General features: G+C 34.2%; 1 protein-coding gene across 2 annotated transcripts in view; it reads left to right on the top strand.

The window, feature by feature from the left end:
- Window positions 1-20,192, top strand: part of KLHL1 (kelch like family member 1) — a 542,636-nt gene extending 522,444 nt beyond the window's left edge. For both annotated transcript variants that reach the window (XM_069066773.1, XM_069066772.1), the window contains 2 exons: window positions 12,006-12,177; window positions 20,104-20,192. In XM_069066773.1, the coding sequence (XP_068922874.1) occupies window positions 12,006-12,177; window positions 20,104-20,163 (232 nt within the window). In that variant the 3' untranslated portion in view covers window positions 20,164-20,192. The remainder of the gene's footprint in view (window positions 1-12,005; window positions 12,178-20,103) is intronic.
- The last annotated feature ends 273 nt before the right edge of the window (window positions 20,193-20,465 follow it).

The following is a 20,465-nucleotide window of genomic DNA, read 5'->3' as shown; positions in this document are numbered from 1 at the left end:
TTTCTTTCTTTCTTTCTTTCTTTCTTTCTTTCTTTCTTTCTTTCTTTTTGCTTTTTGGAGGGCAATTGGGGTTAAGTGACTTGCCCAAGGTCACACAGCTAGTTTCTGTGTTAAGTGTGTGAGGCTGGATCTGAACCCAGATCCTCTTGACTCCAGGGCCAGTGCTCTATTCACTGCACCACCTAGCCACCCCGAATATATTATTCTTTATGTGATAGAATAGCATGCACGGAGACCGAGGTACCCAAACATTAAGCAGCAACCCTTACTTAGAGTAATAAGAAGAAATTGGCATTTGTTCCAGAAGTTCTAAACTTAATAACTAACTTAAAATTTTATAAGGCATTTATTATCATATTTTTCCAATGATTTGTTATTCACAAAAATCATAATTATTTCCATGAACAAATTGTTTTTCTAATTTACTCATAAGAACATTTACCAATGTATTTTATATGTATATCACCTTCGTTTCAAATATATCCTTCACATATCTTTTGTGTCAGGACCAATTGATGGAAACAAAGAGAAAAAAAAAAGGAAAGGAAAAATAAAACCTAACATATATTGACCCAGTTTGACTATATATGCAATGTTCTATACTTGGTAAATCCATAACCCAGAAGTTGCATACTTCTGTAATTTTGAATAAATACTTACTAGAGTTACTTTGTCTTAATTTCCTCCTCTATAGTTTTTTTTTCTAAAACCAAAATATAATTTAATTTTAACCCATACTTTTTTTTAAAATGCTGGTCACATATGATTTATTAAAAATCAGTTAAAATACAGCATGTATGATTCATTTATTTTTAAATTCCCAAACTACTATTTAAAAGTTATTTATCATCTTAGGAGTTATCTCAGCATGAGAAAAGTGGGTCTTTTTTCAAAATAGTAAACAACCATCCATTGATTCTATTTTGATTTAAAATCTGCTAAACATAAATTTAGGTTGTTCTCCATTTTGGCAAAATGAATTTCCACCATTTCACTTGCTACTCAGTGGATATGGATAAGAAATGGACCTGTGACTATACTGAAATAGGGAACTCCTAGATGATGAAATCTTACAACCAGTACAAATCAGCATTATCTCTGTATTTTATAATGTTAGTTTCTTGAAATACTAAGAGATTAAGAAATGAATGTAGATTTACATAACCCATTTGTGTCAGAGAAAGCATTTGAACCCAAGATCTCTAAACTCCAAAGCCAGTTCTCTATACACTGTCATGCCATCTACTCCCTATTCAATATTGGGGAAATCACTCACCCTCTAGGTTGTAGTATTCAAGAATATTAGATGAAATTGTCTCTAAAATTCCTTTTAGTTCAAAATATTATAATCCATTGATCCTATTTATAAAATCAATATTTTGTTGAGAAAGTACAGATAGATTGCAAGCCTTCTATTGGAGGCAACACCCACATCAATTAAATCTATTGACTGTAGTTGTCTAATTTTGTCATCCAAAAACAAAGTATTAATTATCTTACAAAATATTTAATTCCTTTTTTATTAAAGTATGAAAATAATTTGTCATTATTATTAGATTTATCATTAGATTTGTGATCTAACCAGTGTAAGGAAGAGATCTATTCCACAGACGTGGAAACTACCTTGAAACTGAAGATGAGCTGTTTCTGTCTCTTACTTTTATAACCATAGAGTGTTTCTTGAGTTAGTCACAGGTAAAGTGACTTACTCATGGTCATATGGACTGTATATGTAAGATATGAGTGGAACCTAGATCTGTATGACTAAGGTCAGCCTTCTTTCAAATATATCATGCTGGAAAAAAAAACTAACAAAAAACCCAGACAAAACAATACTATCTGCAAAAATACTATCTCTACAGCTATCTTCAAAGACAATCTAAGTTCTTTTTTAAGAGGATTCCATGTTTCTAGCCATTACATTTTACAACTGACTTTAGCAACTGTGCATAGTGTCTTAACTTCCCTAAGGACTATAAACTGTAATGAATTCTTTAATATAACACTTTCATCCTAACTCCACAAAGTCCAAGGTAAGCATTTGGAAAGGAAGAATATCTAAATAAAAAAAGTCATATATATATATGCATATATACACATATAGATAGTTAGCTATACCTATATATAGAGACATATACATATATAGATAGAGATACATAAAGATATCTGAATCTACATATTTTAGTCATTTCAGTCATATCTTACCCTTTGTGAACCTATTTGAAGTTTTCTTGACAAAGATACAGGAGTGGTTTGCCATTTATTTCTCCAGCTCATTTTACAGATGAGGAAAGCAAGGTAAACAGGGTTAGGTAACTTGTCCAAAGTCACATACTAAGTGTCTGAGGCCACATTTGAACTCAGGAAGATGAGTCTTCCTGACTCCAGGTATGGCACTCTATCCACTGTGCCAAGTAGCTGCCCCTAGCTACAAAATAGATGTAAAAATATAGACAACATACATAGCAGGTAAGAAGGGCTCAAAAGAATGCTTAGAACTGAATCCTATTAACAGAATGGGACTGAAAAAAAGTTTGCCGTTGTAATTGCTTAGAAAGTGATTTCCTTTGCTTTGTTTTTTTTCTTTCCTCAGCTAGAAAAAAAACTGTTGATTTCATCTTTGTGTAATAACTTGAGATGCCCCAGGCTAGAGAGAATAAGAAAAAAAATCTTGAATGTAGAAAGTAATGAATTTAAAGGTGAAGACAAGGAGAAATGTCACTGAGTGATGTTTAATTATTTAACTGGAAACCTTCATGTACAGAGCATCTGAGAATAATTACTGTAAAAGAAAAATAAAAGCAAACTCCATACATTTTTGTTTTGGGATGTTCTTTTTTTTTGCTTGATTTGGTGTATTTTTTGATCAATCTATTAATTTAAATGATGTTACCCAAAATAGGTATTTTTGCTATTTCCTTAAAAGTTTTCTGCATGTTCTGCATCTGAAACAAAATACTTACTACCAGATTGAACACACAAAACATGTTTGTTAAGAATCTATCACTATTAATTTTGAATCCTTTGTTGTTGGCTTATTACTCATGTTTGAATTTCAGTTATCCTAATAATTCCATGTAGAGCCAAGGTTAGTACTACATGATCATGGCCAAAGCAGACAGTACAAAATATTGAGTCTGATTTTCTGTAATTATTCTGCCCAGTTCATTAAGTGGGAAGGAAAATAAAAGTGGTAGTCTTTGCTTCTTATGTCCTCATTCAGACTGTCCAACAGTTTCATAATTGAGACAGGGTCACTGGACTTTTGTCTCAGGGTGCAAAAATGTAGAAAGTGCTGACAAGGTTTACATTCCTTTCAGCAGAATAGAAGAAACTAAGTCGAGCATCTAATTTGAATGAGCCATTGTAAAAATAGAAACTACCAATGGTCCAATCTTTTCATTCTCAGGTGAACTCTATCCTTTCACCCATCCTTTGTGGAGAGTCCTGTCCACCTCCTGAGGCTTCTCCCTCATTTCCCACCAATATAGACAATATCTGGATTGCTTGTTAAAAGTTAATTTCAGGGCAATTTCCATGCTTCTTGCCCTAGGCTCATTTTTTGAAACTTGCCCTAGGCATGTTTTGTGAAATTTGCCACAGGCATGGAAAATGCTAGTTTTATTGCTGCTGTCCTCAGTGAATCAGAATAATTAAAGAGCTTGCTTGTATGTGCACCCGCAAAATGTATAGGTAGACAATGTGCCACTCACCTCCTCTCTCCCAGTACAGGAAGCAGACATATTGTACCTAAATTAATAAACCTGAAGGCACTTTTTTTCTCCCATTTAAAAACTTTACTTATTAAAGCCTTTTTTGTGGTGACAAAATATAGTAAATTGAAGAGATGCCCATCATTTGGGGAAAAGACTGAACAAGTTGTGGTATATAAATGTACTGAAAAACCATTAGGCAATAAGAAATTATGAACAGGCAGATTTCAGAAAAACCTGGAAAGGTTTGTATGAACTAATGCAAAGTGAAATGAGCAGAACCAGGAAAACATTGTACACAGTTACCAGCAATGTTAGGTGATGATCAACTATGAATGACTTGGATCTTCTCAGAAGCACAATGATCCAAGACAAGTACAAAGGTTTCACAAAGTAAAATACTATCTATATCCAGACCAAAAAAAAAAACTGATGGACAACTCAGTGCAGATCAATGCATATTTTTTCCACTTTTTCTTTTTCATTTTTTTCTTTTGATCTGTTTCTTCTTCCACAACTGTGACTAATATAGAAATATTTTTACTTGGTAGTGCATGTGTAAACTATATCAAACTGTCTACTATTTTCAGAAGAGGGAAGGGAAGGGAGGGAGGAAAAAAATGGAACTTAGAATTTTGCAAAAATGAATGCTAAAAATTTTCTGTTTATGTGTAATTGGGGGAAAATAAAATACTATTGAAAAAAACTTTATTTGCCAGAAAATATTCAACAAAAAAGTGGAAGCAATAGTCTCAAAAAATGTCTTTGAATAATTTTGATTATATTAAATTTTAAAGTTTTTGTACAAATAAAGTGAAGATTAGGAGGGAAGTGGAAAATTGGGAAAGAATTTTTACAACCAGTATCTCTGATAAAGGCCTCATTTCTAAAATATGTTGGGAATCGAGTCAAATCTCTAAGAATACAAGTCATTACTCAATTTATAAATGGTCAAAGGATATGAACAGGCAGTTTTCAGAGGAAGAAATTAGAAATATCTTTAAGCATATGAAAAAATGCTCTGAATCACTATTGATTAGAGAAATGCAAATCAAAGCAACTCTGAGGTACCACATCTCACCTATCAGATTGACTAACATGACAAAACAGGAAAATGATAAATGTTGGAGAGGATGTGGAAAGACTGGAACACTAATGGATTGTTGGTGGAATTGTGAACTGATCCAACCATTCTGGAAAGCAATCTGGAACTATGCCTAAAGGTCTATAAAAAATGCATACCAGGGGCGGCTACGTGGCCCAGTGAGTAAGAATGCCAGCCCTGGAGTCGGAAGGACCTGGGATCAGTTCCAGCCTCAGATACTTAACACCCACACAAATAAACTGGAGGTATAACTTGGGCAAATTACTTAACCCCAATTGCTTTTTAAAAAAAATGTACATACCTTTTGACCCAGCAATACCACTTCTAGGGCTGTATCAGAAAGAAATCATAGAAGTAGGAAAAGCACCCATATGTACAAAAATATTTATAGCAGCTCTTTTTGTGGTGGCAAAGAATTGGAAACCAAGGGGATGCCCATTAATTGAGGAATGTCTAAACAAGTTGTGGTATATGAATGTAATGGAATAATTGTGGTATAAGAAATGAGGAGAAATTGGGGGGGTGGAGTCAAGATGGCAGAGTAGAAGCAGGACCTTCAAGCAGCTCTGGCTTCCATCTTCCCCAATCAATTAAAAAGGGGACTCTGAACAAATTTTGGAGCTGCAGAAGACAAAAAATGACACAGAGAAGATAACCTCCTGCTGAGGACAGCCCATCAGGCCAGCAGGAATCGGCCAGCGCAGTGCTCTGGGAGCCGAGCCCAGGCCCATGTGAGCTGGAGTTTTAGCCCCAGGGCAGGTCTGACCAGAGAACAATGCAAGAAAACTACAAAATGAGAGTCAACAGCCTGACTGAGGAAAATAACACCTTAAAAAATAGACTAACTCAAATGGCAAAAGAGGCTCCAAAAGGCCATGAGGAGAAGAAAGCCTTCAAAAGCCAAATTTGCCAGATGGAAAAAGAATCTCAAAAACTTGCTGAGAAGAATCATTGCTTTGAAATTAGATTGGAGCAAATGGAAGCTAATGACTTTATGAGAAATCAAGATGCTGTTAAACAGATTCAAACAAATGAAAGAATAGAAGGCATTGTGAATTATCTCATGGGAATAACCACTGACCTGGAAAATAGATCCAAGAGAGATAATTTAAAAATTATTGTACTACCTGAAAGCCATGATCAAAGTAAGAAACTAGAAATCATCCACCAGGAAGTTCTCAAAGAAAACTGCCCTGATGTTTTAGAACCAGAGGGCAAAATAGAACTTGAAAGAATCCACCGATTACCTCCTGAACAAGATCCCAAAAAGAAGACTCCTAGGAATATTATAGCCAGGTTCTGGAATTCCCAGACTAAGGAGAGAATATTACAAGCAGCCAGGAAGAAATAATTTGAATATTGTAGAAACACAATCAGGATAACCCAAGATCTGGCAGCTTCTACACTGAGGGATCGAAGGGCTTGGAATATGATATTCCAGAGGTCAAAGGAGCTGGGATTAAAATGAAGAGTCACCTACCCAGCAAAACTGAGTATCATGTTTCAGGGGCAAATATGGTCATTCAGTAGAATAGAGCACTTTCAAGCATTCTTGATGAAAAAACCAGAGTTGAATAGAAAAATTGATATACAGATTCAAGAACCAAGAGAAGCATGAGAAGGTAAACAGGGAAAAGAAATCATAAGGAATTTATCGAAGTTGAACTACTAACATTCCTACATGGAAAAATAATAATTGTAACTGATGAAACTTTTCTCAGTATGAAAATAGTTGAAGGGAATAGAAATATATATGTATGTCTATATATGAGGGTATAGGGGCATATGAATATATATGTGAATGTTTGTATATATGTTTACAGGTATACATAGATAGAGGGTACAGGACCAATTTAATAGGAAGGGATGATACTTAAAAGGTGAAATTAAGAAGTGAGATAGGAATATAATGAGAGGAGATGGGGAGAGACAGAATGGGGTAAACTATCTCATATAGAAGAGGCAAGGGAAAATGGTTACAATGGAGGGGAAGAATAGGGAGGCAAAAGGGAATGGGTCAACCTTATTCTCATTGAATTTGGCTTGGGGAAGGAATAGAATACACGCTAAATAGGGTATCTCACCCTACAAGAGAGTAGGGGGGAAGGTGATGAGAGGGGGTATGATGGAAGGGAGGGAAGGCTAGGGGGAGGGAAGTTGGAAGCACCCACTTTTGAAAAGGTAAGGGATCAAAGTAGAGAATAGAACAAGTGGGAGGTGGGATACAAGGGAGGGAAGTATAGTCAGTCTTTTACAACATATCTACTATGTTATTGGTTTGCATTAGCTACACATGTATAACCTATACTGAACTTCTTATCTTCCCAGTAAGGGTGGGTGACAAGGGAGGAAGGGAATGAATCTGGAATTCAAAGTTTTAAAATCAAACCTTTAAATAAATAAATACACACACACACACACACACACACACACACACACACACACACACACATATATATATATATATATATATATATATATATATACTCTTATTAATACTATTTTACATGTAATTGGGAAATAAGATATACAGGTACTGGGGCATAGAGATCCACCATGCACTACTGGAAAAGTCTTAAAAAGGGGTATGAGAGAAAATATGGGAGAGAGCATATTGGAGGAGGGGTTATCCTGTGGGACTGCTATTTTGGGGCAGTGGGTACGGGGAAAATGGGGAGAAAATTTGTAACTCAAAATCCGGTAGAAATGAATGATGTAAATCAGAAGTTAAAAAAAAAATGAATGCTAAAAATTGTCTTTCCATATAACTGGAAAAAATAATAATAATAAAGAATAATAAAGTCCCTTACAACCTGAAAAAAAGTAAACTTTTAGAGGGCAAGGAACATCTTTTTGCCTAGGTAACAACGTTATTTTACAGGAAATGTCTAATAAAGCCAATACCTGGAAGAAAAAAAAAAGAAATGAGCAGCAGGCAGACTTCATAAACAGCCTGTAGAGAGTTATATAAACTTATGCTGAATGAGGAGAGCAGAACCAGGAGAACTTTGTACACAATTACAGACACATTTTGTATGTGTGACAACTAACTTTGATAGACTGGGCTCCTCTCAGCAATGCAAGGTTAGAAGACAACTCTAAAAGGCTCATGATGGAAAGGGATATTCACATCCAGAGAAAGAACTACAGAGTCTGAGTGCCGATTGAAGCAAACTACTTACTCTCTCTCTTTTGTGTTTTATTTTGTTTCTTCCCTTCTTTCCCCTTGTTCACCCCATTGGTTATAATCCTTCTTTACAACTTGATTAATGTCTAATGTGAAGGTATTTGTAAAACCTATATTTGATTGCATGCTGCCGTGGGGGAAGGAGGGATTGTGGAACTGAATGTTGTAAACTAAAAGTAAACAAATTATTTTTTAGAAAAGAAAATGTCCTTGAAACAAATGGTTATGTCACATTGTAACTATGTGGATGCCCCCAAAACTTCCCATCTAAAAATGTTGGCCTCTTGCCCTCTTTCTGAAAATGGACAAATTATTAAGAAGAGTATTGCTAAGGTGCAAACCCCCATCCCACCCCCCCACACTAACACACACACTGGCTTGTACTTGTAATCCCCTCTCTTGGAAATATTTTTAGAGTCCTTCGATGCTTGCCAATTTAGATGTAGCTGCTAAGTAATCTGATTTAAAAAGAATTCTTATATTTGACAAGCAGCTTTACAGCAACTTTGATCCCCTTCCATTTAAGGTGAATCAGTTAACGAAATACATAGCAACTCCTTTGGAGACCTAAAATGAGCAAAAAATCTTTTGGAATCCTTTGGGCATACATAAGGTTTGGAACAATAAGGGGGAAAAGCAACATGCCTTTCAAAAATTTTCACAGCAAGCTCATTCTAATGATTGCCATTAACAGATGGAAATGATGTCATTTATAGTCAAGGAGATCAGACCTTTGTGGCCCCCTTGCACCTGTAACAGGCAGGGAAGGGGAAAGTGCTTCTTCAATAATTGCTGTAGACTGAAAAAAAAAAAAAAAACCTTTCCACTTATCAGCCTAATGCTGTGCACATTAAGCAGATGGACTGAAAGGGAGAATTTAGTTAAAGACAAATTCTTGGGTAATTTTTGCAATATTGAGGACCTATAATCTGTTCATGATTCCAGGACATTTAAAACAAAACTTTATTTTATAAATTTGCCATTAAAAATGCAGAGAGAGGGTAGGTGTCAGTATTAGATGTCCCAAGGCCAAATCTAATGGATAGCCAAAGGCTTCAGAAATGTTTTACTATTCAAACATATATCAGTGTGAAACCTCTTCATTCCCTTTCTCCCCCCAAAAATCTTGTTAAATAATTTGTTGACTGAAAGTAATGATTATATTTCGTAGAAATGTATGATGAAAATTGAGTTAATTGAATAATATGAGAAAGCATATATCTCTCCTGGGATAGTAGACAGCAATTTTGGAGTGAGGAAGAACAGGATTCAAGTTTTTCCTCTGACAAAGCACCTATATATGCACATGTGTATATGTGTATGTACATATACATGTGAATATATGTTCATCTCATGTGTATATTTAGACTGGTTTGTGTACGCACATAAACGCATGTTATGCTCTTATACAGACATTGATAACATTACCAACATATCTGTATTCATGTATGACAATGTAAGACCAAGTCTTTTCTTACCCTGGTTGATAACAATTCATCCCTCTGTCTTAAGTTTTCCTCTCCTATAAAATTTTCTTTCCCTACAGTTTCTTTCAACTCTAAGATACTATGTGGGCTAATATATCTCTGATGGTTGGAAATTACTCTCAGGGAAGTAGAAAGTGTTTGGATGAAGAGGGAATTAAAGAATGGTTCTCACAGTTTTGGAGAAAAGTGCTAAACTTCTTTGCATCTATACCATTTGCAAACAAAAGCTAAAAGGTAGAAATTTTCCACTAAGGGAAGTTCTAGGAATGGTTATCAGACCTAGAGAAATTAGTCACTCTCTTTCCTCCAATGTTACTGGCTAAATGAGCTGTCTATCAACATCAGTCCAGCTGTGGGTTTCTTTAATTTGTTGTTACACATTCCAAAGGACAACCTGTGCTGACTGACAACTCAGGCAATCAATGACAGGAAATATAGAGGTATTGGAGAATACACTATCTTGGCTCCTCCCTCTTCCCTTTGCAGATTCAACCTAAGGAGAAAGCCCCAAACTGTCATCTGAAAAACAAATTATATACTACAACTCCACAAATATTGAGACTAGAGTAGACTCACTGGTTTCTTAGAGTACAGTTTAATGTATTTTTGCTACTTCATGCAAATAGGACTGGGAGGTAAAGAAATTTCCAAATGGGATTTGGGCATCACAATACCCCTCTCACCCTGGTGGCTTTGACCTTGGCCAAGAAACATGTTAAATAGTTTTCCTCTCTTGTTCATTCATCAAGCTAGAAATGCCATGAAAATCTAAAGTCGGTTCAAATGAACCTACCTACATATTTGAACATTGACTTACTTAGGGGTATTCCTAGGCAACATTGTAATACCAATACACTATCACTCCTTGGTGGCTCAAGTTTCCTGGCAGTTCTGAACCACATTTCATGTACCCAACCTCCCACTTCATCATAACTTAGATAAACTGCATTTCATTCTTCCATAAAGCTATTTTATTATATTAACTCCCTCCCCTCAGCATGTAGAAATCTTCAAAATCTTCAAAACTTTTATAACCCCAAGAGTCTAACAGGATATGGCATGAATAACAAGGGAGTTGCTTTTCAGAGTCCAAATCTGTTGCTAATAGCATGAAAAAAATTTCAGTGAAATTATAGCACAGTTTATATTGCCCATTCAAAGACCCATATCCATGTTATTTAAGGCATCAGTTTCAAATTAAAGGCTAAATGTTATTAAAAACAGTCTTTGATAGTTTTTTTTCAGGTCTCACATTTGCTAGTTGTGCTTTACAAATCTTATTCATAGTGATTCCAAGGGAATTATCTCATGTCTAAGCTGCAAGGCAGTTGTGCCACATCAGGAACCTGACCAAGCCATTATTCTTTAAATACATTATTAAGGCTATCTCAGATTCAAAAAAAATGCAAAGTGCTTGTGTACCATTTTAGAAATGAGACATGATATAGGGGAAATGGTATTAGATTTAAAGTCAAGAAATATTCCAGGTTCAATCCAAAAAGTTATTTTCCTGACAAAGTATCTTTTTTAGTAAGTTACATTGAACAAGGAGCAAAATCAAAGAACTTTAGTTTCTTTAGCCATAGAGATAATAATATTTGTAGTTTTGCTACCTCACAGAATTACAATAAAGTATTTTGCAACCTTTAAAGTAAAAAACATGTTGTTGTCAGTCCCAACTTTGTGGCATCTTCTTATCTGTTAATAAGTATTGACCTAACTTCCAATAAGATTGAAGTAATGTGTACTGAGTCCACAGGATGAACTTCTGCAATTTTTTGAACTGTATTGAAGCATGAGAACATTCATAAGGTAAACAGAACCAAGGAAGCAACATACACAGTGACTATAACAAATGTAAATGAAAGAACAAAATAACCAATTTTAATGTGTGTTTACAATAGCCAAGTTTGGCCAGAGATTAGAAAATACACTTCCCTCACTTTGAGGCAACTGCACAGAACTATGGTTGTGGATTACTGAATATACTATTGTTTTGTTACAAGGGAAGGCTGTTTGGGTAGCAGAAGAAGAGAGATATTTCTAGTCGTAATGGTGAAATAAAAACAAAAGTTAAATATACAAGTTCAAAGTAAAAAAAAAGCTACATTAAAATAGGAAAATGAATTGTTGGGTTTTTTAAGTATATGATTAGAATTTAGGATAATGGTGACTTTTCAAAATAGATTTTAGTAGTGGTTTAATGCTAATAATTATGCCACCTTTCCAAGTAATATTCCAAATACCTTTAAATAATTAAGAAAGATTATTCATCTCTAAAATTAGGTTAAACTACTTGTTTTCTTAAGTCTCCTTAAGAACTAAATCATAATGCTCAACAAACAAAACAACCAAATTGTATATATTTTCCTATTATCATTAGTTTTTAATCTTTCTTATTATTAAAGTAAAATATTTTTCTCCATAAAAATGTCCTCTGAAAATAAATCATTTATAAGGGTATAATTAAGAATATACCACATAATTTATTTCCATTTCTCCTTGCTTTATAGATATGACCCTAAAACAGACACATGGACCATGGTAGCTCCTTTGAGTATGCCTCGAGATGCTGTTGGAGTCTGTCTGTTGGGTGACAGGTTATATGCTGTAGGTGGGTATGATGGACAGTCCTACCTGAACACTATGGAATCCTATGACCCACAAACAAATGAATGGACACAGGTGAGTCAGAATGGTTACCATAAAATGTTAGAAGTCTTTCTTCAAAAATTATTGAGAAAAAAAAATGTATATAATAACCTACCCAGGGAAGATAATCTGGAAGCCTTGCATGGTGCAATGTATTTTCCTTTTTTGCTTTAATGATAATTTGAATGTTTTTTTGCCTTATAGAAAATTGAGTTATTTTCCTGACAAAGTATCTTTCTAGGTCTTTATTTTTTTAACGTAAGTTTCTGTTTCTAGGAAGTGCTATTCTAAGTCTGCATTAACTGAAAAAAGGTACTAGAATTGTGATCTTCATAATAATTTTCAATATAAATTCTCTGTAGTCACTAACCTTTTCAGTTTCTCAGGGGAAAAAAATGTGAATACTAGCTCCTTAGAAATATGCAGAAAACAAAGTAGTAACCAAGAAACAATCTCTTCATAATTTTCCTTCACGTTACAGAGACTATACATACCTTCCTACCTGGATCTCTCTATCAGAAGTCTTTCTGTATGGTCATGAAGCTTGGGCATACCCTAAGATTAATTTCCAAAAAAAGATACAATGGGCCTAAGTGGGTCAAGCAGCCAGTAGCCCCAGAGCTTGCACCTGTCCCATACTCCAAAAAGAATTTGGGTAGCCTGTCTTTGAAGCAGACAAAACTCTCCTCCTATTCTCAAGGTCAGGCTGTCAAAAGCAAAGATTTTATTCTTCTATAATGTGTAAGCCTGACTCTTTAGAAAGCACTCTCCTCTATGCTAAGCAGAAGAGGGCCCCAAAACTGTTTCCTCAGTAGGGAGAGAAAAAGAAACAACCTTAAAATATGCTGACTCATTATGATTTTTGAGGAAATTATCTCTCACCAAAATTAAAATAAGGTAAAACAAAAATGATGTTAATGGTCTCCTCTCCCCTCCCCACTTCCCAATATAATGCAAAAATCTTGTAACTGAACTTCCCATATTCCTTAAATCCAGTATTCTGTATGTAGTTAAGTACTGAATAAATATTGTTGACCAACTAAATGAATACTCTGGCTAAGAGTACATTTTAAAGGTGCCATTTGTACAAATGCACATTAAGAAAGGCCATGAATGTGTAGTTTATGAGTGTATAAATGATGTAATATAGAATCTTCATTACTTATTCATAATGAGTAGCCATTACACATATCATTCTTCTAAAATTGAAATAAAAATCTGCCTTTTTCCTCTCTAGCATTTTATTATTCTCTTTTGGCTCATATAGCATATTGTGAGTGGCTAAGTAGCATTTAATTTTTTTTAAAACAACTTTATTTTATTACATTAAATATTATTAAAACTGGTAAATTGCTTTTAAGCTTTACTTCTTAATTCTTGTTCCATTTCTTTATAATTTTTGCCATCCATTGGCGGCACCACATTTAGACTACCTCCACAAAATAGGTGGGGAATTTCTCAGGAGACTGGGTCATTAAGCAGAGTACCAATCACCTCTCTTCTATCCTTCTCATGACCAGAGTAAGAGTAAAAAAAATGCAGATTACCTTTTATGCCCTAGACCACATGCCTGATTTTCATAATGAGATGACATATCATTGCAAATGTTCACATTTAACATTTACCTTAATTCTTCTATCTATATTAAGGAGGCATTATGATCTCCAAGGCATAGTAGGAAATACTTCTTTGATGCCTCATTAAAACTGATGGGTGTTTCTGGGCTTTCATCTGATTACCATTAGAGAATAAATGATTGGGCATCACCTTTTGTGTGTCAGACACTGTGATAAATTCTAGAGATACAAAGAAAAACAAGCATGAAAGTCCTTGTCATCGATGAGCTTACATTCTAAAGGGAGGAGACAACAAATGAAATAGAACTGGTAATGGTACAGAGAGGGGAGGTGTACAAGTGGTGACATGGTTGGAGGTGTCCAAGAAGTGCGGATGAATATCTGGAAATAAGCAAAATAAGGCAAATGCCAGATTATCAAAGCCCAGGATTGTTCCAAAGGCAAAGTCCAATTAGTAGGTGAGGAGGGAGTGGAAGACATGGTATAGCTTGAGATGTCCAGGAAGACTAGTGTTCCAGGGGTAGCTAGATTGTGCCGTGAAGAGAACACTGGCCCTAGAGTCAGGAGGACCTGAGTTCAAATCTGTCCTCAGACACTTAATCACATTTTATAGCTGTGTGACCTTGGGCAAGTCACTTAAACCCAAATGCCTTGCCTTCCCCCCTCCAAAAAAAAATAAAAGTAGTGGTCCATATCTATTCCTATTCATGACTTTAAGAACTCCATGGTTTAAGAAAAATATGCTATCCGCTCTCTAAAGAAGGAACTGATGAACTCTGAGTGCAAATGGAAGCATTTTTTACTTTTTTTTTTGCTTTTTTTTGGGGGGGAGGGCAAATGGGGTTAAGTGAATTGCTCATGGTCACATGGCTACTTTTTGTGTTAAGTGTCTGAGGCCAGATTTGAACTCAGGTCCTCCTGACTCCAGGGCTGGTGTTCTATTCACTGCACCACCTAGCTGCCCTCTTACTTTTAAAAAAATTTGTTGCTAGATAGCTAGTATGGAAATATGTCTTGCATGACTTTACATATATAATTGATATCTTGCTTGCCATCTCAATTGGTAGAGGATGGGCAGGAGGGAAGGGGAGACTTTGGAATTAAAAAACTAAATTAATGTCAAAAACTAATAAATTAATAAACAAGCACAGAGGTAGATAAAGGTATGTGTGTTAAGGGGAAAACTGCATGGTTATATTCTTTCTAGTTGCTCTATCAGTAACTCATATGGCATAGCATTTTTTTTTGAGGGGGGGACTAGTACTGAAAGAAATGGTTTGGGTTTGTACCCGGGAATTTCCCCAGACTTTCAGAGAGACAAATGGTGTGAAATATAAGAAAAGCAACCATCCCCCATGGCTTGAATAAGTGCATGCTCATTCTGTGTTGTCTAAAACAGAACAACTTGCATAGCATCTATAGAAATGAGGTGGACAACCATTTTATCATCTCAGGCAATAAAAAGGGCACCCTAAATAAAAGGGAGCAAGGGGAAACCAGGGAACTACCCAGGTAGGGACTTATTTGTTGCAAAATGAGGTGGGAAAAAAATTATTTTCCTAATCTTTTTGTGGTTAATGATAGTTAAAGAAATATATCCCTTTCACTATTGGTTATTTTTTTAATCATTATATGACTCTGGGTTATTTTTTGTCACTGTTGACAAAGAATATGAGTTGAAACCTTGGAATCTATTCTGTCATTGTCTTGCATCCTCTAATTATTCCCAAAGATCTATGATGAAGAAGAGTTTATGGATGCCAAAATCCCACATTAATATAGGGTTGATCTAACATCCCAGGCATAAAGTTTCATCAAAACCCAAGTAAAACTTTTTTTTCTTTTTAATATATTTCTAACCATGTTCATATCCTTCATTATTAAGAAAACTCTGGGCTCTTTCCTCAGTTATTGTCATAAGATGGATTTTAATAAGGCACTATGATTTTTGAATTTTAATAAGGTCAATAGCAATTTTAGCTATTGCCTATTTATGACAAAATATTGGAGTTATTCCATTGTGTGTCTCTGACTAGAGTGAATGAATAACACATTTTTAATACAGTATAATGGTCTGGGGAAATATCTTCAAAATTATCGCAATAAGCATAATAGCTATTTCACCTGAAGTGTACTCCAAGCGAATAAATTTATGGATAGTTGTCCCAAAGTTATCACTTCTTATACCACAGTGGCAGCTTCATAAGAGAAGTATTCTGTATAGAGATATAAAATATATTCTATGTGAATATCTAGTCACTCCATGTATGTTAGTTTTACTTCACTAAGAAATAATTAAAAATGCCAACATACATTTCATTCTAAATCAATTTGATTCCTGCAAATCAATCAATAAACATTTATTAATTGCCTGCTACTTCCCAGGTTCTATATTAAGCACCAAGGATAAAAATACAAAAGGAAATTATTTCCCATCCTAAAGGAACTTACATTCTAATTGAGGTTATAAAATGGTACCTAAATGGCAAGGGTTTTTAATCTGGAGTCTGCAGATTTCAAGGGATCTATGGCCTTGAAGAAGGAAAAAAAAATACTTAAAAAAATTTCACTAACCACTATAAACAAATGTTGCATTTCCTTCAATTACAATTCCAAACAAAACTCAACTAAACTAAACTCAACTCAACTAAAATACACATTATTCTGAGGAATCCATAGGCTTCACTAGACTGCCCAAAGGATGCATGATATAGAAAAAAAGGTTAAGAACCCCTGCTTTATTGTATATATAAGATACATGCAAAGGAGAAATGAGGTACTTTGTTTGAAGGGAAGGCACTGGCAAATAGGCAATCAGAAAAGGCCTGCTGCAGAAAATGGTGCTTGAGTCTTGAAGGAAACCACAGATTCGAACCAACTAAGGAAAGAGAGTGTGAAAAAGTGAGGGACAGACAATGCCAAGAATAGAGTCTTGTGTGAGAAAATTGTTGCTGGATTATAGAATGCATGGAGAGGATGAAAATGTAATAAGACTAAAAAAAATAGATTCCAGGTTGTTAAGAGCTCTGAATTTCAAGTAAAGGAGTTTACTTTTGATTCTGACTACTTAATATTATTCTATGTATTAGTTTTAGCTTGTAAAATGTGGTTTTCAGTGATTCTTTGAAACATAAATTTACCTATTAATCCTCTAAAAGTAGCCTTGACATTTGCATTTGTGATTCTTTAATTCTCACTCTTCAATTCACTATTATCTTTGGTTGCTTTTAATTAACATTTTATTTTTCCCAATTATATGTAAAAAAATATTTTAGCATTCTTTCTTTTAAGTTACAAATTCTGTCTTATTGAGAAGGTAGAAAAGTAAAAATATGTATGCTGCTGTCTACATTCTTTCTCCATCAGTTGTTTCTCTGGAGATGGATAGCATTTTTCAGCATTAGTTCCTCAAAATTGATTTGGATCATTGTCTTGTTGAGAATAACTAAGTCATTCACAGCTGATCACTGTAAAATGTCACTGCTACTACCTGCAATGTTCTCCTGGTTCTGCACATTACTGTATATTTCCCTCAATCCTATTTTCCTCTGTTTCTTTCCCTGTCTCTCTCTGTGTCTCTGTGTCTCTCTTTCTCTCTCTCTCCTTTCAAACTGTCAACCTATCCTCGAGTGATTTGCTTCTACCACCTCCCCCATTCTGCCCTCCCTTCTATCAGCACCCTACCCCTTCTTTTCCTCTCCCCCTTTTACTTTCTTGTAATGTAGTGAGTGTGCATATTATTCCCAATTTGAACCAATTCTGATGAGATTAAGGATGAAGCATTGCTGTCCCACCTCCCGTTTCCTTTCCTCTGTTAAAACCTCTTTTGTGTGAAACAATTTACTCCATTCTACCTCCCCCTTTCCCTTTCTCCCAGTACTTTTCTCTTTCTCATTCTTTAATTTTATATTTAGATATTTTTCCACCATATCTAACTTGCACCCAAATTCTCTGTCCATGTATATTTCTTCCAACTGTCCTAATAATGACAAAATTTCTTTAGGAGTTACAATTATCACCTTTCCATACAGGAATGTAAATAGTTTAACATTATTGGATATCTTATGATTTATCTTTCTTGATTGCCTCTTTTATTCTCTTCTTAAGTCTTGTATCTGAAAGTCAAATTTTCTATTCAACTCTGGTCTTTTCATAAGGAAGACTTAAAAATCCTTTATTTCATTGAATTCCATTTTTTCCTCTGAAAGATTATATTCAGTTTTGCTGGGTAGGTGATTCTTGGTTATAATCCTAATCCCTTTACACTACAGAATATCATAGTTTAAGTCTTCCATACCTTTAACAAAAAAGCTACAAAATCTCGCATTATCCTGATTGTGGCTCTATAATATTTGAATCTTCTTTTTTTTTCTACTTACAATATTTTCTCCTTGCCCTGGGAGCTCTGGAATTTGGCTATAATATTTCTGAGATTTCTCTTTCAAGGAATGATTGGTGAATTCTTTCAATCCCTATTTTACCCTTTGGTTCAAGAATATCAGGGAAGTTTTTCTTGATAATTTCTTAAAAGATGGTATCAAGGCTCTTTTTGTTTAATATCATGGCTTTAAGATAGTTCAACAATTATTAGATTATTTCTCCTCAATCTATTGCCCACATCAGTTTTTTTAATGGAATATTTCACTTTTTCTTCTTTTTAAACATTCTTTTGATTTGATTTTATTATTTCCATCTCTTGGACTGATTAGATTAGCTTCAACTTGCCAAATTCTAATTTTTGTGGAATTACTTTCTTTATTGAGCTTCTCCCCCCCCTCCCCCTTATATTTTATTTGGAAAATTCTGCTTTTTAAGATGTTCTCTTAAATTTTTTTATGTATTTTTCCATTGGTCAAGTTGTACTTTTTAAGGATTTCTCTTCAATGTATTTTGTGCTTCTTCTATGATTTAGCCCAATCTGCTTTTTAAGTTGTTATTTTCTTTAGGATTTTTTGTGCCTCCTTTGCTAAGCTTTTGGCTCTTTTTTCTGATTTTATTTATATCTCAATCATTTATTTTACCAATTTTTCTACTATCTCTCTTATTTGTCTTTTAAGAGCCTTTTTGGGCTCTTCTTGGAATACCTTTCAGTCATTCATCGATTCATGTTTTTATTTTAGTCTTTGGATGGAGCAGTTTGGGCTTTGTTGTCTTCTGAGTTTGCATTTTGAACTTCCTTGTCACCGTGGTAATTTTCTATGGGTGAGGGTCTTTTGTTGTTGTTTGATCTTTTTTTTTTCCAATTTATTTCTTGATTTTTAAATCTATGTTAAAGTAGGGCTCTACTCTAATATATACATATATATGTATGCATACATAGACACATATATACATATAATATATAATAGATCGATGTGAATATGTGTTTGAGTCCCTAAGATCTACTTATTCAGAGATTTAACATGGTAGCAAAGAAGATTAATTTCATATCTGTGTGTAGATATTTTAAACAAAGAATGAATTTTTCAAAAAATTATTTAAAGTCATATGAACAAAACCAACATTATAATACATCTATATATATGTATAGTTCTATATATTTTATATAAATATATGGATAAGATTTCAGGACAAATATGATTTTGTTAAAAGAGAAAAAAAAACATTAAAAGAAACTTGTCTTAATCAGCTATCCCACTGTTACTACCACTACTACCTTTTTCACTTTTAAATTTAACTTATTATATTTGGGGGTACTTGCAAATATCTTTGAACATATTTTAATCAAAATGTCCCTTAATTGTAATCACAAAGTTGTTGAAATATGTGTTATGTTCGTATTTGAACAAGTAAGCTTTTTAATTTTTTTATTGGCTTAGAACCAGACTAGGAACTTAGACAAGGTTTCATTTGTCTTATACAAAAGAATGAAAGGAACATTTGCTTATACGAGACAAAGTGAATATGTGATTAATAATTTCTCAATAAATTAACTCTCAGTCAATCAATGTGATTAACATTTTTAAACAATTGCTTTCCTGAATTGTTTATACAGTTCATATCATATAAAACTGAAAATTGCTCATAAATTTATGTTTAATGTTTTAAAACATAAATATTTAAATTGATAAAACCTTGCATATATGTGTGTATGTATATATATGTGTGTGTGTGTGTGTGTGTGTGTGTGTGTGTGTGTGTGTGTGTATATATATATTTCCTGGAGATATATCCCATAAGTCCCATCTCGGTCACCTTGATTCAGTGTGGCAGGTTGATTTGTATTGTGCTGTTTCTAGCTTAGATATGAAAATATAATTGTATTGAATGCATTTATTAGCCTTCTCTAATCCAGAGACTTTTTTAAGTATAACTATTGTAATAGTTTTCTACAGTAGCCCCAGCAGCCTATATTACATTATTTTTCATCTTCTCTCAACAGATGGCTTCCTTAAACATTGGAAGAGCAGGTGCCTGTGTCGTAGTCATCAAGCAACCTTGACCAGCTTACATTGCTTGGGATTTAACTCACTGGAGTGATTATTTTTCTATCAGATGATAAGAATGGTAACTTTATAAGAACAAGATTTTATGAAAATTGGGCTACCACTATCAAAGAAGGTGGAAGATCAAAAAGAAGGAAAGGGAATAAGAGAATATCAATCAGTCTGTTTTGGGGACAGATGTCCAGCCATGTTGTAGTTAGCTGAGGAACTGTTACTGGTATTTTATTTTGTAGAATATATAATAATGAGAAATGCCAAAAGTTGTTGGGGTTTTTTTAATCAACCGAAAGATGAGAAA

This window comes from Petaurus breviceps, unplaced genomic scaffold (genome assembly GCF_028583685.1).
Source record: "Petaurus breviceps papuanus isolate PSGF00001 unplaced genomic scaffold, PetGlider_PUasm1.0 90730, whole genome shotgun sequence".
In the NCBI taxonomy this organism is placed as follows: domain Eukaryota; kingdom Metazoa; phylum Chordata; class Mammalia; order Diprotodontia; family Petauridae; genus Petaurus; species Petaurus breviceps.
The sequence above is the reverse complement of the archived record's forward strand: the minus strand, read 5'-3'. Positions and strand labels throughout refer to the sequence as shown.